Source organism: Rutilus rutilus (assembly GCF_951802725.1).
Source record: "Rutilus rutilus genome assembly, chromosome: 5".
Lineage (NCBI taxonomy): Eukaryota > Metazoa > Chordata > Actinopteri > Cypriniformes > Leuciscidae > Rutilus > Rutilus rutilus.
Genome location: NC_140213.1, coordinates 12,115,987 through 12,139,633, shown reverse-complemented (window position 1 = coordinate 12,139,633; position 23,647 = coordinate 12,115,987). Strand labels below are relative to the sequence as shown.

At 39.0% G+C, this 23,647-nt stretch overlaps 1 protein-coding gene across 1 annotated transcript in view; it reads right to left on the bottom strand.

Moving 5' to 3' along the window:
• Window positions 1-717: 717 nt before the first annotated feature.
• spon1a (spondin 1a) overlaps window positions 718-23,647 on the bottom strand; it is a 278,835-nt gene continuing 255,905 nt past the window's right edge. The window contains exons 12-16 of the mRNA XM_084409250.1: window positions 14,658-14,828; window positions 13,852-14,019; window positions 13,136-13,300; window positions 3,247-3,513; window positions 718-1,557 (exon numbers count right to left, since the gene is read on the bottom strand). Of these exons, the coding sequence (XP_084265376.1) occupies window positions 1,394-1,557; window positions 3,247-3,513; window positions 13,136-13,300; window positions 13,852-14,019; window positions 14,658-14,828 (935 nt within the window). The 3' untranslated portion in view covers window positions 718-1,393. The remainder of the gene's footprint in view (window positions 1,558-3,246; window positions 3,514-13,135; window positions 13,301-13,851; window positions 14,020-14,657; window positions 14,829-23,647) is intronic.

Here is a 23,647-nt window from a genome sequence, read left to right as displayed (position 1 = left end):
TGGGTCACTGTATATTGAGGAGCAAAGTGGAGTAAAAAGCAAAAAATAAATAGTCTTTTAAGATGTCAAAACTAACAGAATAGAAGTCTTTAGATGCAAGTAAAATCTCATCTCTTATGTATTTTATGAAAAAGTGTGTTTCTACCATTAACTTGCATTTGAATAGACAATAAAAAGTACAACATTGACAACATCTAAATGTAAATTATAGATGTATGAACAACTTTATAGACACACTACAAATCCTTACTTATAAATATTCCAATTTTGGAATTAATAGTTTGATTGTGTATTTATGATCAACAAGACTACGTTTTCAAATGCATTTAACACAGCTGACTCTTTTACCTAGGTTTGGTTTAGAGGTAGGAGTGAGATTAGCGATTAGAATTAAATATGTATTTAACGGTATATTGAAACTAAACTTGTTGTTACATTTCTCTGCCTGTTATGTTTTATATATTATTTGTATACTCTATAAAAGTGATTATGTTTAGGTCTGGTGGTAGGGTCAAGGGATCTATAATCTATAAAATGATAAAGATGTAACTATACATATATTAATGACATAAAACATTTGTAAATATTTTACATTTCTATAGCTGCAAATACATAATAATATTTACATTATTTAGATGTCGTCAATAATTCTGTATTGTAAGTTTCAGTATCTATCCAAATGTACCAAAAACAAAGTATGTTTTTTTTTTTTTTTTTACTCTTTTGTACCTTTTGTTTAAATGTTGCAAACTAATACCTTTGTTTAATTGAGACCAGGCTGAAAAAAATTACAAAAAACCTGGATATTTATGGTCATTTTAACATTGAATTTCAAATCTCTTGAATAATTTTTTTTGCTTGCATCTAAATGTAGCTCTTCTGATCACTTTGATTACAGGTTGAATGGGAACATGTGTACTTGTAAATGTTTCTTCTGGTCTGTTTGTAATAGCCAAAAAATAACAAAAATAGTTTTTATATTTCACATCACATGAGTGTGTGTGTATCACAGAGTATAAAAGAAGAAATTTGTTTTAAATTTCATGTCAGAACACATTAATTCCATGGTCCTGCTAGTGAAAAAACAATCTTTAAAATAACTTCAAAGCTTCTCAAAGGGCTGCTACTCTTAAATATGAATGCATATTAATACATCTGAATTGTACAGTACATTGCAACTCTGAGCTCCCTCCTTCTTGGTTTCGCATCTGTTTACAGGCTATACAAGGCCCGGGTCACTATAAATTCTATAAATTCTAGAAAACAAAAATAACAGACTACCTGTTGCAGCTTTCCAACCCCGAACAGAGTGCATTAAATTACTGCAAGACATTGTCACAGTCTGTTCACAACCTAGATTGGGTCCAATCCCACAAGCCCATTCAGTACAGCTCTAGCAGGGGTGGACATTGCAGGCCCGTATCTCCTTTCGGTCTTTACAGCTATTGAGTTGTGCATTTTTGAATCTCTTCCTGGCCGTCATTAGCCGCTCCTGGATTCCCCCACCACACAGCTTGGTACAGTCAGTCCATCCAGACCACGGCTTCATTTTGCATCCTTTTGGAAGAAATTCAGACCAGATACAAATGCTGTTAGTGGCAATAAGATCAGTCAAGTCATCTGAAATTCTGTTCTGTGACATTGTCTGTAGTGGTGATGTTATGATGTTTTGAATTAGTAAAGGAGAGCTTTTACATCTGTAGTTGTGATGTTATTAAACATAATTTCTAACAGAGAACGTTAGAATCTGCAGTGGTGATGTTGTGATGCTGATTTGCCAAAAAGAGAGTAAGTAACTGCATCTGTAGTCTCAATTACAAATTTAATGACACTGTTATGACCCTGATGGGCAAAAAAAGAGCATAAAGAGCCCCAGTATCCACAGTGTCAATGCAATGATAGCCTAGAGAATTACTAATGGAGAATGTCTGCATCTTAAGTGTCTATGTCTTAATGCTAATTTACTAACAGAGAGTGTAGTGTCAGCGTCTGAAGTGGTATTGTTATGATACTCATTGACATCTGCAAGTGTGATCCTGTCTAAGGAGATCTTCAGTATCTCTAGTGGTGATGTGATGATTCATAATTACTTATGGAGAATGTCAGCAGCAATGCTGTGCTCCATATAATGCAAGTGTCCAGGCTTCCTTCAAAGTTCAGGCTTCAAAAATCACACAACAAATGTTAATGTATACATCCCCAGATGATGAATCACTGTCTTCTGAAGCAAAATGATAGGCATGTGAGAGAAAAAGTGATGGTCCTCTGTGCTTCTGCATCACTTCTTGTGAGAGTTTCACAATTTGCTTATATCACACTTCACAGCATCCTCACAGTTGGTCAGAAGTGATGGTTTATAGTTTAAAAGTTTAGTATTTTTCTCACACAAACCTATAATTTCTAAAACTATCACTATGTTTTTGGGTCTACACATCATAGAGGATCAAACTTCGTCCCTCAGTGCCACCTCACTGGCCAAGAAAGCACAGCAACATCTCCACTTTCTGCATTGACTGACATGGGCAAACCAACTCCCATCCATCCTTAGCATGTTTTACAAAGGAACCATTGATAGCATATTAACTATTAACATGCATCACTGTCTAGTTTTGGCAGTTGCAATGCTTCAGACCACAAGGCCCTGCAACACACTGTAAGAACTGCAAAGAGGATTACTAGAACATTTATCCCAACAATTTCAGACATTTATGAAAAACACATTGTGTGAACAAGACCCACAGCATCGCAAAAGATTCCAATAATAGTTATCTTCATTTTAATACCTCAGGTATTTTTACCACACAGCTGCTATCAATGCAAAATCACCTGCCACTGATTCCATCACTTATATTTATTTTAAGTATATTGTTTAGAGTGTATTGATTACAGAGAAGTAATTGTACTACTTCAAAGTAATTGTAGTAGTTAAGTAATTGTCCTCATAGTTGTAATTTTTGTAAATTGCACTGTATAATTAGTGCAATCTAGTGACATTTGTCACACTGTATACCTGTATATGGCTGGAATGACAATAAACTTTTTTTTTTTTTTTTTTTTATCTAATCTGATGGGGTCATATGAATTACAGCAGTGTCCGTTTTGCCTCGTTTTTAAAGCGTCAGATTTGTGTTTCATAGAAGAAAGAAAGTAATATACATCTGGGATGGCATGAGAGTGAATAAGTTATGAGAGAATTTTCAGTTTTCAGTGGAGTATCCCTTTAACAGAGATGACGTGCATATTCACCTGCGAGCTCATCTGCGCTCTCTTCCCTTCCCTGTTTATTCCTCCTCTTCTTACGGTCTTCTTTGCGTCTCTTCCTCTCGTCACTGTTTAAGCGTCCTTGATTACACTTCTTGATCTTGCATGTTTTTCTCTGCATGGTCTCAGGACATGGATCTCCTCCAAACTGAGACTCCAGAGTGATCATGCGTGTGCGGATCAAGTGACCTTTCCCGCAGGACTTACTGCACTCTGACCACTCAGACCACTCTGACATCATACAGTCCATCGCTAGAGAGAAAAAGACATTAAAAGAGACAATATTCAAGCGCAAGGAGAACATTTTATTAAAAATTGAATTATTTCAAAGGCTGTTTATCATTTTGGGTTTATTTATTTTTTGTACATTTTGTTTATTAGTCACTATTGGTTTACACACATGTATTTATTAAAAAAAAAACATTTGTGTAAAGTGTACTGTTATGTCCTATGAATCGTGTAACCTTAAAGGGGTCATATGATGGTTCTAAAAAGAACATTATTATGTCTATTTGGTTTAATGCAATGTGTTTACGCGGTTTTAGGTAAAAAAAAAGTAATTATTTTACACATACTGTACATTATTGTGTCTCCTCTATACCCCGCCTTTCTGAAACACGTTAATTTTTACAAAGCTCATCGTTCTGAAAAGTGCGGTGTGCTCTGATTGGCCAGCGATCCAGTGCATTGTGATTGGCCCAAAAACCTTAAGTGCATGATGGAAATGCCACGCCCATTACCATATTTGAAACATCAGCTCCCAAAGTAATAATGACAGGTGATAATGTCGGTACTACCTTATCAATTCAAGCCCGCATCTGATCCGGAAAATGCAGATGACCAAGCTAATTGATCAACTTTCCCAGTGCGACTGGACCAGATCGTATAAGATTGGTAAGGTTTTATTTAATTGGGGAGTTACTGATTATAATGACTTATACTGTCTTTTTTTACACTATAAACATAAAAAGTATGTCTGCATTTGTGATCGTAGAAACAACAAGCATGGCTTGGATTATTTTATTATTTTATAATGTTTCCTGGGGTGCCCTTATAATGATAGTATGTTTTTTAGATAAAAAAAAAATTGTCATCATTTAGAAATAAAAGGCATTTTTCCTAGCCTGATTTTAGCCTCTGATTTGAACGCTCTGTTTGAAGGGGTGTGTCTGTGTGAGACTTCAGTGTAAACGCTTACTGCTGTGATTGGCTGACATGCTTGCATAGGAAATAGCTAGTATTACATGTGGAACTCTCTCGAAAACTTTTACTATTGCAGCTATTATACCTTTTTACTATTACAGCTATCGAGATTAACAAATCGTGAGAAGTTTTTAAAGTATTTAGATCTATTCCCATCACATAAAAGATTGCAGTGATGAGCACTGAGCAGATGACAGTCTGTTGATCGCGTGAATGAAGATCTTATCATTGCAATGCAGTTTCTGCACTCTCACTAATGATTTCACCAATGCAAACATGATGTAAATACAGTAAGAGCTTCATTGTGCAGTGTAACAGCGTCATTGATTTCATAACGAGTTTTGGCAAGTATCCAGATAAACTCGCGCTGTGTGATTGACAGCTTGGGCGACTGGAAAGGGATTGTTCTTTGACTGCTTTCTGTATATATATTAACCCCCTGGGGTCGGCGGTATTACGCCGGCGATACCAGCTCGCTTTTTTTCTTATCAGTTCAAAAGAGATTCATTTTGGTCTGTTGACTTTGATATTACAAACAAGTTTCATAGATCAATCGATCCTGTTAAGTGTGTATTATTTTTGTGTATACTCACAATAAAAACAAAGTGTTGTGCTTTTTGACAAATAAAGAAAAATAAACGTGATGTGAGTTCTGCCTTCTCTCTGTCAGTTAATCACAGTTTAAATACGATTATTTTCATCCTACTAAGAGAAACAACGTGAAGTTGATCGCTTAGTCACTGGCTTGATTTACTGATGCATAAACTACGGTGGCCCAGTGGTGCACAACACAACAAAATTAATCCACAATACAACGGAAATGAGCCACAACACAACGGAAAATGTACAACACAATGGAAATAAGCCACAACACAACGGAAAATGTACAACACAACAAAATAAAGCCGCAGTCTGTCAGATTCGCCAGTCTGAGCTTCATTTTCTCAAAGATAAATAAAAGATAAAAAAGGATACCCAGGGCTTGGTTTACACCCATCACATTTTCTAGCCACTGGGGGATCATAGGCAGGCTAGGTTATAAAACCTCATAAAGTGAAATTGTCATGCCATGGGACCTTTAAAATATGAAAACGTACAGGCTGTGTGATGCAAAGATGTATTGCCCACTTTTTAGAATCAGCGTCTGTGCACAGCCGGCCTTGTACTCTCACAGGTTCTGGAAACAGTCCTCCGAAAAATGCGCAGCACACAGTCGAACATTTTAGTTGTACTGTTCTGGAACAGTGTTGTAAATAAAGCTTAAGCACTGTTTTCTAATTGTGTCCTCTTTTGGAAGGCCAAACAAAGTAGTTTGTCTTTCACAACGAAAAACACAGCATCTCCACGACATGGCGGCAACAATAACACAGTGAGAATAAAAGTTACACCTTCTTTCTTTGCGTGTACGTTTGGGCGGTGTTATGAAACTGTCCCCACACACACTGACGCAGATTTGTGGAGGCGTGTTTGAACGAAGCATTTTAGGAAGTCGTGGCTGAGCCTAACTTTTATAAAGAATATCTCTTTAGGTTTGACACTTTGAGCTTTGTAACTCTGCAGATGTTATACTTGCACTAACAGCTACATAACACTAAAGAAAAAGGAAAACAAGAAATCGCATCATATGACCCCTTTAATTACAAATACCATGAAAGTTTGCATTCATTAAAGTATTAAAACTAAACCTTTTTCAACACACATATGGAAATATTGTGAGTCTCTAAAATACGGAATAAGGAAACTTTCCACAAGAGGTACTAATTTGATTGAGGTATTAAATTATGAATTATCATTATCCCAAAAAAATATACTGTACGGTAGCGCCAGGGGGCGTTCAGAGAACAACGGGGGGCGTTGGAAGCAAGATTTTTGAATGGAGTTCACGAGTTTAAATATATAACGCAAATTTTTGTTCATTTACTTTTATCAATTTTAAGCATTTAGTAATTTATTTGTAATAAACACTTTAAGTGGGCTATTTAAAAAGTGTTAGGACTATGTATATGTTAAATTATGTTGTAAAACATATGCGCAGAGTGTGATGTCATAGTGTGTGTGCATGCGCATCTAGGTAGGCACTAGGCAGGTTTTTTGTGTTCATTTCTATTGCATTACGATTGAAAGCAGTATCAATAATGTCAAAAATATGATGATATGCTGTATATCATTTATAAATGAGTGTTCTCACCGATACGCTTATTGTGATTCTTCTTCCAGTTTAATGCAACATGTAGCCTAAGCTATGTATCGTTACTTTTGCAACGACTCTATTATTTTTCCAGTCATAGACCAGCGCTCAAGCACTGACTAGAATCCAGCGCTGACAAGAATCAGCATTCATGTGCTCATGTGTTTAGCGCTGACAACAATCCGGTGGTGCCTAGAATCCAGCACTGACTAGAATCACGCAGAGGAGGAATGGAAAGTTGACAAGCCATTAAAAAGTATTGACTTAAGAAACACTTATATTTTTCAAGAAATATTTTCAATAAATCATGTTCCCATTCACTCCGGCGACGAATTTTAAAATTAAACTAAATTCTATTTATAAGGTCAAATTCTTTGTTCACCAAGTCATTTACTGGTCAGGCATTATTGTTAACTCGCAAGACAGTAAGGAGAAAATGACAATTAAATATAGCCTATTCTGCAATCACATTTTGGTAATGTATTCATTCCGCCATCACATCTGAGTGCGAAACGCTGCTTGGGTAGTTTCAAGATATAAAATAATTAATAATACAGTAATAATTTAATTGTTCTATGTGTTTATTCTTGTTAGAAGTTTTTTTTTTTTTTTTTACTGATTATGAACACAAATGAATCACGACAAACCAAATTAACTGTAATTGTATTACTTATACCATTGATGAAAACAAGCTGATACCAAGGTATTTTAGGCCTACAATTCTAACATAATTTTTCACGAAAAATCATGATTGTATTTATTTATTTTTCGAAAGTAAGGTTAAATGTAAGCAGCTTCTTGCAATACTCTCCTAAATGCGTAATAAAACCTAAGTGCAAACATTACAGCTTTTCAGTATATGGCTATTACTGTCATGGGATTAATATTATAACTATTATTATGTAGTAGTGTAATGTAGACAGACACAACTAAAAGAGGATTGAATTTTTCTTTGTTTAATTTGCACACTGAATATGGGTTGGAGCTTTTAATTTTGAACTGTCAAAGTGCACCAGATTGATGAATTTAACATTAAAATGCACAAAATTTTCTTATGGGGGGGGCATGCCCCTGAACGCCCCTAGAAGGCCCGAGGTCCACCCACCATAGATTTACCAAAAATCCTGTGAGAAACACTGGTATTGCTATGCCAATGCAGCATTATAGCTTGTTTTTTTTAATTTATCACTGTAGAGTATAGTTCGATTGTATTAATACATTATTAATAAAATTTTGTACTTATTTCATCTGTTAACTCTCACTCGTTCTTGCTCGCTTATTAGTTGGGGGTGGGGGGTGGGGGGCAGTCAGGGACCTGGATATTGGATAGGGGGCGCTGGCCTAAAAAAGGTTGAGAACCACTGCTGTACGGTATTAAAGTAAAATAATATGTATATATTTTGGTTGTGTTTGGATACATTTTTTCAAAAGGGTTCTTCACTCATACAAGTCAGAATTCAGAACAAAAGCATGACTGAGAGTGTGATATTGCATTTATACAACAGTGCAATAAAAAAAAAAATTGTTGACTGTGTAACTCACGAATCTTCAGCCCTGTTCCTGGAGATATATCCTGCACCCCAATTTACGCATTATCTGTCCTAATTAGTATCAGAGATTAGTATTGAGATTATGATTTTGCGTTCCAAATCATAGCATGTCGAAATGAGTATACCACAGATACTTGAATGGTCTGCTATTTTGGGTGAATTTGTGTATTGTATATCCATGCACACTCTAATGGCTAATACTGCCACGTAATATTTGCTTTGGAGGAGGATTCTTGATACTTCAGAACTACATACATGAATAAAAATAACTATAAACATGTGTGACACAGACAGTGCTTTATCACTTAAAAATCACATAAGTGTTATAATAATAATAAAATAAAAAAAAATTACAGACAAAGACACAGAAGAGCTCATCAAGTGACAGGGAACAGAAAAGGGGTTTGAGTGATTAATAAACTAAATAGAACATGGTTAAAATAAAAATCAATATTTTTCGTCAGGTTGTATATTATCTACAACAACATTGTTAACTTTTATAAATATACAAATAGCACAATAGCATGTTTATCCATGAACTATGAAATATATAATTATGCAAAAACATCCTCCACGTGAAAAACCCACAATGGGAAGATCAGCATGCTACTTCTTTTCTCGTCTATATGAAAGGATAAATTGTTGATAGGCATAAATAAAAAAATATATATAAAATTAAATTTAGAGAGTGTTTAGAAGATGTTAACTGATGATTTACATAACATAACTATGTAAACTAAGCAATTCCTTTGACGTGGTAGAATGTCCCAAAACATGCCTACTCTTCAGACTTGCAATAAAAAAAAATAACGTTGTAACGTGCATTACTGAGATTGTAACGGCTATACTATTACCAAAATATTATTAGTAATGCCTAGGGCAGTAACGATATGAAACCTAAATCACGATCCACGAACCTGTGAGAAGGCAGAATTGTGACACACCCCTTCCAACTCCCAGAGTTATCCTTCCCGTCCAGATCCAATACTACCACATCTTTAAATTACTATTGGGCAATTCCAGCGTTATGGACGTGACATTTGCAGTCAAAACTTGAAATATAAATTCTCAGAAAATGCATTTAATACCAATATATTGAAACGTCTGTTTATATATACTCCCTTAATAAAGGAGTCCAGACATTCTAAAAATATCAGTCTACACATGCGTTTTATATTTAATATGAGGGAAATACACATATGCGTTACGGACATGACACAAAAAAATCTTTAACTTTTAGGTGGCAAAATATTTTTTTTAGTAATTCTGTGAATTACTGTGAAAAAGTAATACTACCCACCGGATGAAGAAGGGTTGGCTCTCCACAGAACATAAAATATTCCGTTCGCATTTATGAGGAAAAAACAATGTTACGGACGTGACAGTTCTCCGTTATGGACGTGACCGCTCTGAAAGCGGCACTAAAAGACTGCTTTAAAACTTTCACAGAGACCTCAAACATGCATTTAAAACACCAAATATTAAGGATTGGCATATCAAGCAAACTAATATCCGATGATTGTTCAAAAATCATACCTCTCCCCCCACATGCTCACCGGTAAGACGGCGTTCGCTCAAATCCCGCTCCTGTAGGCTAATTTCTCTGTAGGCTACTAGGCATGTGTTGTAGCATACATTTACATTTATGCATTTGGCAGACAGTTTTATCCAAAGCGACTTACATTGCATTTCAAGGTATACGTTTTACATTCTTATCAGTTATTGCATTCCCTGGGAATCAAACCCATGACCTTGGTGTTGCAAGCGCCAACGCTCTACTGTTTGAGCTACGGGAAGGCTTAAAGCATAGTCTGCTTTGCTATATATAACGCTGGGTATACAGGTGTAAAACAAAGAAAACGGATGAGATAATTAACAAGACACAGCTGAACTAAATGAACTAATGAGGATGGTGATCATGGAGAGACAGAAAACTGAATACAAGGAACACAGAAGGAAGTACAGAAACAATCTGACATGTAACAGGAAGGTACACCTCTCAAAAAAAACATACACAAAGGCTACGTTTACACGTGGCCGGTTATTTTCATAAACGGACATTTCACCCTCTCCATTTTCAGAAAAGTGTTCGTTTATACAAACGCATGTATATGCCGTCAAGAGCATGCCAAATCTGTAGGTGGCAGTGTAACGAGAAGCTCAAGCCCATGTTAGCCAATCAGAATCCCGAAAATATAGGTCGCACTTTAACGCAGTGCAAGTTCTGTCGCATACTGTGACGTCGACTGCCTAAAACTCAGTTTTTCTCAGTTTACATGCAAACGTGCAAACAGAGTTTTCCAAAATCTCCACTCTGGCTGGAGTTTTTAGAAAGAATCGGTTTCAGAGGCGAATTCTCCGTTTGCGTGTAAACGAGGGGCCATTTTTCAAAATAACCATGTACGTGTAAACGGGGCCAAAGACCATTCTAGATGTTTAATTACTATTTGGAGCATTGGGATTGCTAGACGAGGGCTTAATGATTTAACATTTTTATGAAAACCTCAAAATTGTCCTAAATGTTTTTCACTTGTTTGCTTATAGCTCATAATTAGCCCATGTGCATTCTGACTCATTTTTCCAGCACAGGTCACATATTGACATAAGTATTTGGACCCTTTGCATGACACTTGAAATTTAACTCACTTTGACTGGAGTCCACCTGTGGCAAATTCAGTTGGTTATACATGATTTGGAAAGGCACCACACACCTGTCTGTATAAAATATAAAAGCTAAAAAATGCATATCAGAGCAAAAAACAAGCTATGAGGTAATTTTCTGAGGTCAATTTCTGCTGAAATAAAGATTCCCAAGAGCACAGTGTCCTCCATAATTCTTGAATGGAAGAAGTTTGGAACAACCAGCCAGGACACTCAAGACTCTTAAAAGTCAAAAGACTCTTAAATGTTATTAATTTTGTTCAAAATGAAAGGCACCCTCCACTTGTTCTCTCGCTTAATGCTGAAAAAGCTTTTGACAGAGTTGAGTAGGACTTTCTAGGCGTTTTTACACCTGAAAGTCCGAACCAAAGGTCATGTTTTGATACATTGTATACATTCGGTTAGGTTTGGTTTGGTTTCACATTGCAATTATGCGAGCGCACTATAGAACTTTACATGACGTACTTGCGTCAAGTCGTCATCATCTATGTGGGCTGCATCTTGACATTGATTGGTTTGTAAACGGACGTGCGTCTGACATCAGCATGTTGTAAATTCGGCGGGTAACTTTGACAAGAATGAATGAACAGACGTATATTGTTGCCACTATACTTTTATTGTGTGTGTGTGTGTGAATCAGCCGGAAGAAACACTGTGGGCAGGACTGACAGATCTGCACATAAATATTATTCTTCAGTTGTTTAGGCTACGCGGGAACCACCCGAACTTCCTGTAAATGGTCTGAAAGTCTGAACCATACAGAAAATGCTTTCACACTAGAAACGAACCAAACCTTTGTTCAGTTTGATCCGGACCGAGACTACCTATTTTCGCCAGACCAAATTTCGTCCGTGGTCCGGGGGAGGTTTCACACCTGTAATTTTGATTCGGATCAAACTGAAAAGTCAGAAAATCCGGACCAAACAAGGTAGGTGTGAAAGGGCCCTATAGTTACTCTTGAAAAATTTAACCTAGCGGATAATTTTTTCTAATTAAGTTGCTTTACTCTAATCCTAAAGCCACCGTGGTTGCCAATGGTCTCACTTCAACTCCGTTCCCCATAGGGAAAGGCACAAGGAAGTGCTGCTTCCTTTCACCTTTACTCTTTGCTCTAGTCATTGAACCCCTAGCAGAACTTATTAGACAGTAGGGGTGTCGCAATATACCGGTGTTGACGATAATCGTGATATTCAAAGCATGAAATATCGACATCGTGTTAATTTAGAGTGTGACAATATACCGCTATTGGCGATAACCACAATGTTTAAAATGAATAGGACTCTTATGATAACATGACACGTAAATACTCTAGCGCCAGTACCTGGTTGACCTCTCAAGTGGCTGTATTGCACCCGCTGACACCTATCAAATAAGAAGACGACGCAGAGCGCGCCCGCGCAGCTACTCTGTAGAAGAATGTCGTATGAGCGAGAGAGTGAAACACTCTGTCCACAACCGAAAAAAATCAAGCTCGCCAGTATGGGAGTTCTTCAAAGAAAACATTTCCTTAAAGTTGTCCTACACGTGTCGCAGCGCTTCTTGTCCGGTGTGCGACCCCCTTAAACCCAATCTACTGAATGTGTAGCTAGCCACCAACCTTTTTACCCTTCTCCGTGTCCATCGCCCTGCGGATTACGCCATTTTTCAGAGAGTAAATTGCAATTACTTTACTAGTCATGGAATGGGAAACGTGACATTAACCTGTTAACGGGGTTTCTGTGATCATATCCCATTTCTTTACTCATCTTATTTGTATTTGCACTTGATTTTTTTTGTTCAAATCTTCTATCTGCATGACTTTATTGGCGCCGGCGCAACAGGTTTAAGAGCTTTTCAGTTCTTCAGGAAACATTCAGACAGTGTTTTGCTTAAACTTCACATGCTTGTCTTCCTTCACAAAAATTTGACATAAATTGAGTATGCAAGAAGTTATGCATGTGTCTTGTGTTTATCAGTATCCTTATGTTTGTTGTGTAAAAAAGAAAAACTATATAAACAAAGTAAAAATCTATTTGACTGATAACCGACCCCCGCCGGTTAGAGAGTTGCAATTTCTAGACAATATGTCATATGCCTTTGATATTGATGTCTTTAAGCAGATTGGATTGGAATCTCTGTTATGTTCATTCTCAAATCTCTTTTGTCTTTCTTTAGTTTTCAAAATATATACATCCCAAGCATTTATCCTGCAATAAGCTTATTAACACATTGTTTCTGTTTTGCATGTGTGTGTGTGTGTGTGTGTGTTTGATAGAGAAATAGTATAACTCACGACACTCTGGCAGCATGCATTTCTCCATCTGTTCCAGCTCCTCACTGCATTCTCCCAACTCTGCAGGTGATTTGAGGATGCGCTGACGTGTCCGTGAGCCTTTACCACAGGTCACACTGCAGTCACTCCAGTCTGACCATGGGGACAGTAAACACGGGATAGTATCTATACACACAAAAAACATACAGCATCATAACACTGAGGACTGTAGGCATGAGGGTGTTTATTCTTTATAAATATGATAATGTGGGCATGCATTTGTGAGAATATGTTAATGTAGGTATATTATATGTGAATATGCTTAATGTTGGCATACATGTGAATATGTGTGTGAATATTGTAACGTAAGAGTTTATGTATGTTATATTAATATTTACATTCATGTATGCTATGTGTATTAATATATTATGTGTAAAGAAGTGTAATTTTTGTGAGTTATGTATTTGTATATTTTAAAAGTGGGGGTACATGTTTTCACTACTTGCGTTTTGTGTGAATATGTAGGTATGCATGTGTGTGTATACAGTATGCAATTGTGGACATGTTAATTTGGCTGCATACTGTATATGAATATATTAATTCATGTCCACATAAACATTTCCATTTATGCATGGACATCTGTTAATGTTCCTGTGAATGTGTGTGAATATGCTAAACTGGGTTGACATGGGTGTGCATATATTCATGTGGGCATGCATGTGAGTATTTGCACTTACGGCATTCTGGCATCATACACTTCTCTGCTTCTACCACCTCAGCCCCACAAATAGAGCCGTCAGATGGGGGCATTTTCACCATCCGTTCCCGTCTTTTCATGCCAAGCCCACAGGTGGCACTGCATATATCCCATTCACCCCATTCAGTAACCAGGCAACTGCTTGGAACTACGCCAGTAGAAACATATACAATACATACCATTGGAGTGGAGAATGTGTCAGTAGGAGAAGAGCTTTTATCAACCCTTTTTCTGCTCAAAACAACTTTTGGCCTATTATTAAAATAAACTGTAAGGGGTTGGCTTGTTAGTTTCAGACAGTTAGGCCCAAAAATGATAAATCGTCATAAAGGTAAATCTAGGGTTTAATTAAGGTTATTATTGTAGGCGTTTTACCAGAAACTTTTTTTTTTTTTTTTTTTTTTATAATAAAAAAATATATATGTCCCCTCTGTCAGAAGCAGGGAGTTCTCATAAAGGAATGGCCTTTATGCTCAGTCACATGTCCCTTATAACTCAGGATGGTTTAAAAATGGCTGCACACATAAAGCAAAGACGACAACATTTGGATCATTATTCCATGGTTGAATGCAACAACCAGATGAATAAGAATGTTAACAGAAAACTCATTTCAGACACAGTATATTAGACTTCATTAGATTGGTTGTAGTGCATTGTTTTATGAAGTTGTTAGATATTTACAGGATGTGTCAGGACCTTTGAGAATTATAGCTAAACTAAACATCTGTAATGTGTAACATATTTAAATGAATCTGGCTTGTGTGTCAACAGATAAATAATACTCACAGCAGTCCTCATTGACAGTGCATGGTTCTGTCTCTTCAGTGGGAAGGGTGCAAGGAAAGCCATCATCAGGAAACTGTTTTACATAACGCTCCCTAGAGCGCACACCTGCGCCACATGACACACTGCATGCTGACCATGTGATCCATTCTGACATCATACATGTGGAAGAATCTGTAAAAGTTAAGGTTCACTTTGTTATTCATGTCCTTATTCAACAATCTTTTCACATTCAACTAGAAAATCCAGTTAAATTTAGCTTGAAGTGTTAGCTGTTTTGGAACATGGTAGCTGGTTTCTAGCTGGTCTAAGCTGGTTTAGGCAAAACTGGGGCCTGGCAAAGCTGGTAGAACATCTTGCTCAAGAGCCTTACTAGAACAATCACATCATACTAACTTATGGTGGGCAAAAGGATATTTTTTTTAATATGGTAGCTGATTTATTCATGGTCTAGTTTCTATGTTCTAAAATACAGATACCACCTTCAATATTTTCAGCAGGACATGAGGACTTTTTAACTTTTTTCTTAAACCAATTTAGACTTTCTAAACTATATTAAATGGTCTAATATACATTAATTAACAAAGCTCACTCTACTCTGAAGCTTAATCAAGAACTTTGATAATTGAAAATATTACTTAATCAGCTATAGTTAGATGGGCAAGACAGAAAGTCTGGTGCAAAGCCTGGACTTCCCTCTTCTTTCAAATTACTGACATTTGTTCTGCTTGATAAAACATGGCTAATTGAATCATTAATAAAACCATGAGTAACCAGGGTACCCTGGAGGTCACCTATATATCATCTCCATCGCATGATAATCAATTGATAATGGATGTTAACACCTCATTAAACTCTAAGGAAAAACCCACCCACCTCTGTGGGTTGCATTAGATGGCAGGGCTGTTTTCTTTTTAAGTGTTAGTAAAGAGTCATCTAAATTCCTATCCATCCATCCATCATACACTGAACAAAATTATAAATACAACACTTTTGTTTTTGCCCCCATTTTTCATGACCTGAACTCAAAGTTCTAAGACGTTTTCTATGTACACAAAAGGCCTATTTCTCTCAAATATTGTTCACAAATCTGTGTTAGTGAGCACTTCTCCTTTGCTGAGAATCTTCCACCTCACAGGTGTGGCACATCAAGATGCTGATTAGACAGCATGATTATTGCACAGGTGTGCCTTAGGCTGGCCACAATAAAAGGCCACTCTAAAATGTGCAGTTTTATCACAGCAAAATGCCACAAGTCCGAAAAACTCAAAGAGTGTGCATTATGTGTGTCATTTATGTATTGTTACTATTAGTATTATTAATATTATTATTATGCTGCCACAGAGAATGATGGGAAATGTAGTTTGGTCACTCAAGCTAATAAACTCGCTAAATGATTAGTGTTTTCTTTTTTTCATTAACAGAACACATAATGCGTACAAACTACATTGGACTGTCGCCATTCAGAAATAAATGTATCATGATTGAAAACAAATTGCTTCCACCATTGCTTCCAACTAGTAATTACGACTGTATGGCGTTCATGTGCATTCAACTCGTAAATACAATCTTTCTGACATGACATGAACGCATCAATAGTCAAATAGTTTTTGCTATCTGCTGATAATTGCAGGAAATGGACAAGAATATTTTATGGGCAGAAAACAGTCCAAAACAGGATGTGGGGTGCTGCTCGTGTGGCGATCTGACGGCACAGAGAGTAGCGTGTCCGTTTATACTTTTTATGCTTATTTTTATGTCTTTTTTTTCTTGTGAGTGGGAATGTTGAGTAGAGTTTATCACCCGTGAAGTGTGGACAATTTGAGATTCAAAGATACTATAACGTTCTTCCTTAGAAGGATTTACTTTGCGGTCTACTCCTTGCCCTGCTAGACTCGGGTCTTCCATGCCTATCCGTTCGCTGAGGAGGCTACCTGCAACAGCTGATTGAGCTAACCAACACCGGCTAGCTCGCAACGCCAACAATAGAGGAATGGATATTGCAATTGTCCTGCGGTTAGTGGCGTTCCTGTTACACTACCTGGATTTCTTCTCCTGTTTCACATACGGATTGTGCACTCCGAATGGACAGCGGATTACATACTGGAGGCACATTCTCTTGCAAATGCATTATTATTATTCCCATGAAGTTGCGTTCTCTGTGAGGCTTCCAGATGAGATCCAGTGTGAACATCAGAACAATAAAGACACCACACACACAAGAAAGGTAACAAAGTGAGGCAAGAAGGGTGGAATTAGAGCCAGACTCAAAAGGGAAAAAATTTATATTGCGCACTCCCCTCTATTATACTAGCCAATGTGCGCAACAAAACTGATGAACTGCAAGCCAACGTCAGTTACATGTATGAATGCCGCATCTATTCTGGCATTTACTGAGACATGGCTTAATGCGAATGATGCGAATGACAAACTGCATATTGATGGCTTTGGAACCCCCCATACATCTTGATCGAGATCCCACACTCACAGGTAAACAGCTGGGAGGCAGTGTTTGCTTGTATGTCAACAAGAGCTGGTGCACGACAACTGTTGTTAGGGAAGAACTGTGCAATGCTGACATTAAATTGCTGGCTGTTTCCCTGCGTCCCTTCAATCTACCAAGGGAATTTCCACAACTTTTTAAAATTCTAGTCTACATTCATCCCAGAGCTAAAGAGTCCTTAGCCATTGATTGTATTAGAAAAACGCTAGATAAACCTGAACTTATATCCCCAGATGCCCCTAAATTCATTCTAGGTGATTTTGATCACTGCTCAATGGACAGATCTCTTAAAGGTTTTTATCAATATATCAACTGGCCCACCCGTTCAGGAAAGATACTGGATAAATGCTATGGATCAGTGCCAGAAGCATATAAAGCCGTCCCCCTGCCCCCTCTTGGTTCTGCTGACCACCTTGGCATTTTACTAGCCCCAGCATACCTACCAATTGTGAAGCGGTCAGAGAAAATAAGGAGGGACATTAAGCAGTGGACTGCCGACAGTATCAAGGAGCTGCAAGGATGCTTTGAGACCACCGACTGGTCCATACTGACATCCTCTTCTAGTGACTTAAATGAGCAAGTGGATACAGTATAATTTTATATCTCTTTCTGTGTGGACAGTATTATACCTAGTAAGAGGGTCACAATATTCCCTAACAACAAACCCTGGGTGAATAAGGACCTAAAGGAGATTTTGAAAAAAAGAAAAAAAAAAGAGGGTCTTCTTCACCGGCTCTGAGCTAGACAAGAAAGATGTCAACAGAGAGGTCAGGCATGCCATAAAAAAGGCCAAACTGAGATACAAAAACAAGGTGGAGAGAACATTTGCCCAGGGCAACCTCCACACTGCATGGCAGGGCCTAAAAAGTATGGCAGCAGTCAACTTCAGCCCTGGCAGTCGCAAGCCCATCCAGGTTGCAGGCCTGACCTCACTACCTAATGACCTGACCATCTTTTTCACCAGATTCGAGAAAGATAACAGCTCTGATCTCAAAAGGTTAATTTCCTCACTCGAACCTGATGACTGTGACATCACTATCGACACTGGAGAAGTGGTCAGCGCCCTCAAGAAGACCAAAGTAAATAAGGCGCCAGGCCCAGACAATATCTGTGGGTGGACCCTTAGGCACTGTGCTGAGCAATTGGGGGGTATACTCCAATACCTGTTTTAGTCCTCCATCAACCGCAGCACAGTCCCCCAGCTGTGCAAACACTCTACGGTGATTCCCATACCCAAGACGACAATTTTCATCCTAGACAATATCCACAAACATCTGGAAACCACAGCCAGACTTCTGTTTGCTGACTTTACATCGGCATTTAACACCATGCAGCCATATATCCTGGCAGAGAAGCTCATCACCTTCTTTCGGTTGGATCATCAGCTTACCTTGTGGATTATAGACTTTGACCAACAGGACACAGAGGGTATTGGTCAACGACACCTTCTCAGATGTCTGGATCACGTCAACAGGTTAGTGTGTCACGTCAACAGGCCACAAGGGTGTGTCCTGTATTCCCTCCTCTACACCCTACACAGACGATTGCAGGTCTACTCAGCCAAACTGTCTCATGGTGAAATTTGCAGATGACACAGTTGTCCTGTCTCTGCTTTCAGGCTCCCTCCATGATCACAGCTCAGCTCTGCAGGAGTTGGTGGTGTGAAATGTCCTGTCTAGAGCTGAATGTGGATAAAACCAAGGAGATGATAGTGACCTCCTCACTTAAGCAGAGGCAGTTGACTGAGGCAGTCACTACTACCATCCAGGGAAAGCTAATAGAGGTTGTAGAGGAGTATAAATACCTCAGGACTATTTTTGACAACCAGTTGAAGTTTTCGTCCAACACAGTGGAAATCCTGAAGAAATGCCATCAGCGGCAGTACCTGCTCAGGAAACTAAGATCATTTGATGTAAGCAAAGACATCCTAACCACATTTTACTACTTATTTATTGAAAATGTGATAACCTTTTCCTTCACTTGTAGGTTTTACTCCATTAGTCTTCAAAACAGGAACTGCTTACATCAAATTGTTAAAGTCTGTTCCAGAATTATTGGACACCCCTAGAGAGCTCTGTCAACCCTATGCAAACAGCAGACCTTGAAGACTGCCTGTAGAATCCTTTGTGATCCATCACATGTCATGTTTTCGATGTTTGAGTGGCTCCCCTCAAGGCGCAGACTCTGCTGTCAAGCTTGTAAGACTCAGAGGAGGAAAGCGACCTTTGTCCCCAGGGCAGTCCAGCTTCTAAACTCCCAGCCCACCCCACAAATCTTTGGACGGCACTACAACCCGCCGTAGACTGATGACTGATGACTGATGCACTCATCCCATCCTTTTTTTCTTTTTATACATCACTATTTATCTATTTATTTATTTTATTGATGATGTACTGTATGTGGTGGAATATATGCTGCTCTTTGTGTCATTTAATTGCCCCCTGGGAATAAATAAAGTGATTTGAATTTAATTGAAGGAACATGATCGAGCAGTTAGGATAATTCCATCTGAGAGTGAGGAAAGTGAGCTTGAGGAGAGTCCTCTCCTTCTACTAATGTCTCTAGGAACACGTTCCTAGAGTAGAGAAGGACCAGAAGGCTTAGCAGGAGCCTGGATCCAGCACTTAAAGGCAGCCACTGGTGTTCTCGCCCCCCTGAACTTCTCCACCAGCATCTCATCTGCAATTCTGAAAGGTCCAGAAGGCAAGACCCTGATGCTCGACAGGTTAAGCCACAAATGCCTCTCCGTCACCACCATAGCTGCCATGGATCGGCCAATTGAACAGGACACCTGTTTAGTGGCATGGAGGGCCAGGTCTGTGCAGTTTAGCGACTGCCTCGGGATATACAGTGGGTACGGAAAGTATTCAGACCCCCTTACATTTTTCACTCTTTGTTATATTGCAGCCATTTGCTAAAATCATTTAAGTTCTTTTTTTTCCCTCATTATTGTACACACAGCACCCCATATTGACAGAAAAACACAGAATTGTTGACATTTTTGCACATTTATTAAAAAAGAAAAGCTGAAATATCACATGGTCCTAAGTATTCAGACCCTTTGCTCAGTATTTAGTAGAAGCACCCTTTTGATCTAATACAGCCATGAGTCTTTTTGGGAAAGATGCAACAAGTTTTTCACACCTGGATTTGGGTATCCTCCCATTCCTCCTTGCAGATCCTCTCCAGTTCTGTCAGGTTGGATGGTAAACGTTGGTGGACAGCCATTTTCAGGTCTCTCCAGAGATGCTCAATTGGGTTTAAGTCAGGGCTCTGGCTGGGACATTCAAGAACAGTCACGGAGTTGTTGTGAAGCCACTCCTTCGTTATTTTAGCTGTGTGCTTAGGGTCATTGTCTTGTTGGAAGGTGAACCTTCGGCCCAGTCTGAGGTCCAGAGCAGTCTGGAGAAGGTTTTCGTCCAGGATATCCCTGTACTTGGCCGCATTCATCTTTCCCTCGATTGCAACCAGTCGTCCTGTCCCTGCAGCTGAAAAACACCCCCACAGCATGATGCTGCCACCACCATGCTTCACTGTTGAGACTGTATTGGACAGGTGATGAGCAGTGCCTGGTTTTCTCCACACATACCGCTTAGAATTAAGGTCAAAAAGTTCTATCTTGGTCTCATCAGACCAGAGAATCTTATGTATCACCATCTTGGAGTCCTTCAGGTGTGCTTTCATGTGTCTTGCACTGAGGAGAGGCTTCCGTCAGGCCACTCTGCCATAAAGCCCCGACTGGTGGATGGCTGCAGTGATGGTTGACTTACTACAACTTTCTCCCATCTCCCGACTGCATCTCTGGAGCTCAGCCACAGTGATCTTTGGGTTCTTCTTTACCTCTCTCACCAAGGCTCTTCTCCCCCGATAGCTCAGTTTGGCCGGACGGCCAGCTCTAGGAAGGGTTCTGGTCGTCCCAAACGTCTTCCATTTAAGGATTATGGAGGCCACTGTGCTCTTAGGAACCTTAAGTGCAGCAGAAATTTCTTTGTAACCTTGGCAAGATCTGTGCCTTGCCACAATTCTGTCTCTGAGCTCTTCAGGCAGTTCCTTTGACCTCATGATTCTCATTTGCTCTGACATGCACTGTGAGCTGTAAGGTCTTATATAGACAGGTGTGTGGCTTTCCTAATCAAGTCCAATCAGTATAATCAAACACAGCTGGACTCAAATGAAGGTGTAGAACCATCTCAAGGATGATCAGAAGAAATGGACAGCACCTGAGTTAAATATATGAGTGTCACAGCAAAGGGTCTGAATACTTAGGACCATGTGATATTTCAGTTTTTCTTTTTTTTAAAATGTGCAAAAATGTCAACAATTCTGTGTTTTTCTGTCAATATGGGGTGCTGTGTGTACAATAATGAGGAAAAAAAATGACCTTAAATGATTTTAGCAAATGGCTGCAATATAACAAAGAGTGAAAAATTTAAGGGGGTCTGAATACTTTCCGTACTCACTGCAGACTCTCACCCTGGTTGTGGTCTTTGAGTAGGTCAGCCTGGTATGACTGCAGCACTGCCATGGTGTGCAGGGCACCACCACTCTGACATGCCACCGTATACGACTTGCCAACCAACCTAGATGATGTTTGACATGGCTTGGATGGCAAAACGGGAGCCTTCAGTGACAAGGATGTCCCCGGGGAGAGATAGCTTGCCAAATTCTCTTCAACCCGAGGCATTCATCCACAACCCTGCTCACACATCCCCTCGATGTTTGTGTAACTGCAATTCGAAGGGACTATGCAAGCAGAGAAAGGGTGCTTCCATGAACCTGCCATCTCAGTGTGCAGGTCCAGAAGAAAGGGAAGGCTCACCGGAGCTGGATAATTATGACCCAGCATATATCTCTCATCTGTTCTGGCATGGGCGATTTCGCAATCATAAGCTCTAATAGCTCATCGTATGTGGGGATTTTATAGGATGGGTTGTATCAGATTCAGCTGTGATGCCTGATACTGACTAATGACTCGTAAGAAAAAAACGTAATATACTGTAACAAGACTAACTACAGACTTTCTATAACTGCATAAGCGTGTGATCAGTGAAGTTGAAGTTTGGTTCAAATGCTAACATGTTCTTCAAATATCACACATACAGATCAACAAACATGGTCGCCAGCAGCCAACCAATTTTTAGCATTTATCTCAATGTGAATGCCAAATGAGAGATGTAATACTAATGTTCTAATGGACTATTTTTCTTAGCTGTTTCATCAAAACATAAGTTACAGTATCAGTGAAGATTCAAGACTGTCAATTCTGTCAAACTCAAACCTTTTAAAAAATATATTATTATTAGTCTATGGCTCATGGTGAGAGATGCTGAATAAACAGCAATACATGATGCAAGGACACGAATCTGATGTACATAGACCAACATAAAAACAACGAATCTAAAACCGCAAAAGTTGTTCCTTTGCATTGTTCACGTTCAGACGACAACATTGTCAAAATTATCCCTATCCACACGGATTCGCGAAAAAGTCTGTATTATGCATGCCAGGCCAGTAGTTGGCCATGTCACTTGTAAATAAACACAATGTGCTTATAGACTGAACATGTAATACGAATGGCGCTGATGTCACCGTTTTCACAAATTTGCATTTTTGTAGTTTACACAGTGTAGGATTATCCATGAACAAGACATTTAATGAACACAACACTGCATTCCACAGTTTAGAGAAATTCCCCATCGAACCATTAGTAAGTTCATAAAATGCATTCATAGTGCCGAGATATCTGATTGGCTGACACACTCGGAAGGACGGGTCGGATGGATGCGCTTATAACCCAATGACAAGCAGCTCTGCATTGTTTTTGCCTTTCTTTTGCAGTGACTTTTGCTCTTGCTTTGAATTGTGCAGACTTTTCCATCATCCAGCTTGCATGTTTACATGCTCTTCAAACCACCAAGAGCTCACTTAAAACTCATCGACTCTCCCATATGAGCCTTCGTTGAACCTCGTCAATGAAAACCCTCTCAGAGTCTTGGCTCCAGCAGCTCATCCAGACTCAGAGGAAACTCCATTGCATAGCAACCCGAAAACCAGGAAACCGGCATACGAAGCGCCACCTGGCAAAGCCAACCAACCATTCACCATCGAGTGCTGACCCTCGGAATGCATCATCGACCAACTGCCAGACAATCAGCGCCGAAGAGATTCCCTCCAGCAACTTCGTCACGGAAGGGAACACACACACTCACAGGAGCATGCAAACGGAAGTACACAATCTCCTAATTAGTTCCCAGAGAAACCAATCAGTTCCCAGAGAAAACTGACTCTCTTTGTGAGGATTTTGCGATTTATTTTAATGAGAAGATCTCACTGATTAAATCTCAAATGCCCTTGTCAGCCTATATGCCACTTGATGTCCCAGTCTGCTCTTCTATTTGGTCTGTCTTTGAGTCTATCTCTTTGGACTCCCTAAATGAGATTGTTGCAACTTTAAAACCTACTAGTTGCTCTCAGGATGTGATTCCCACTA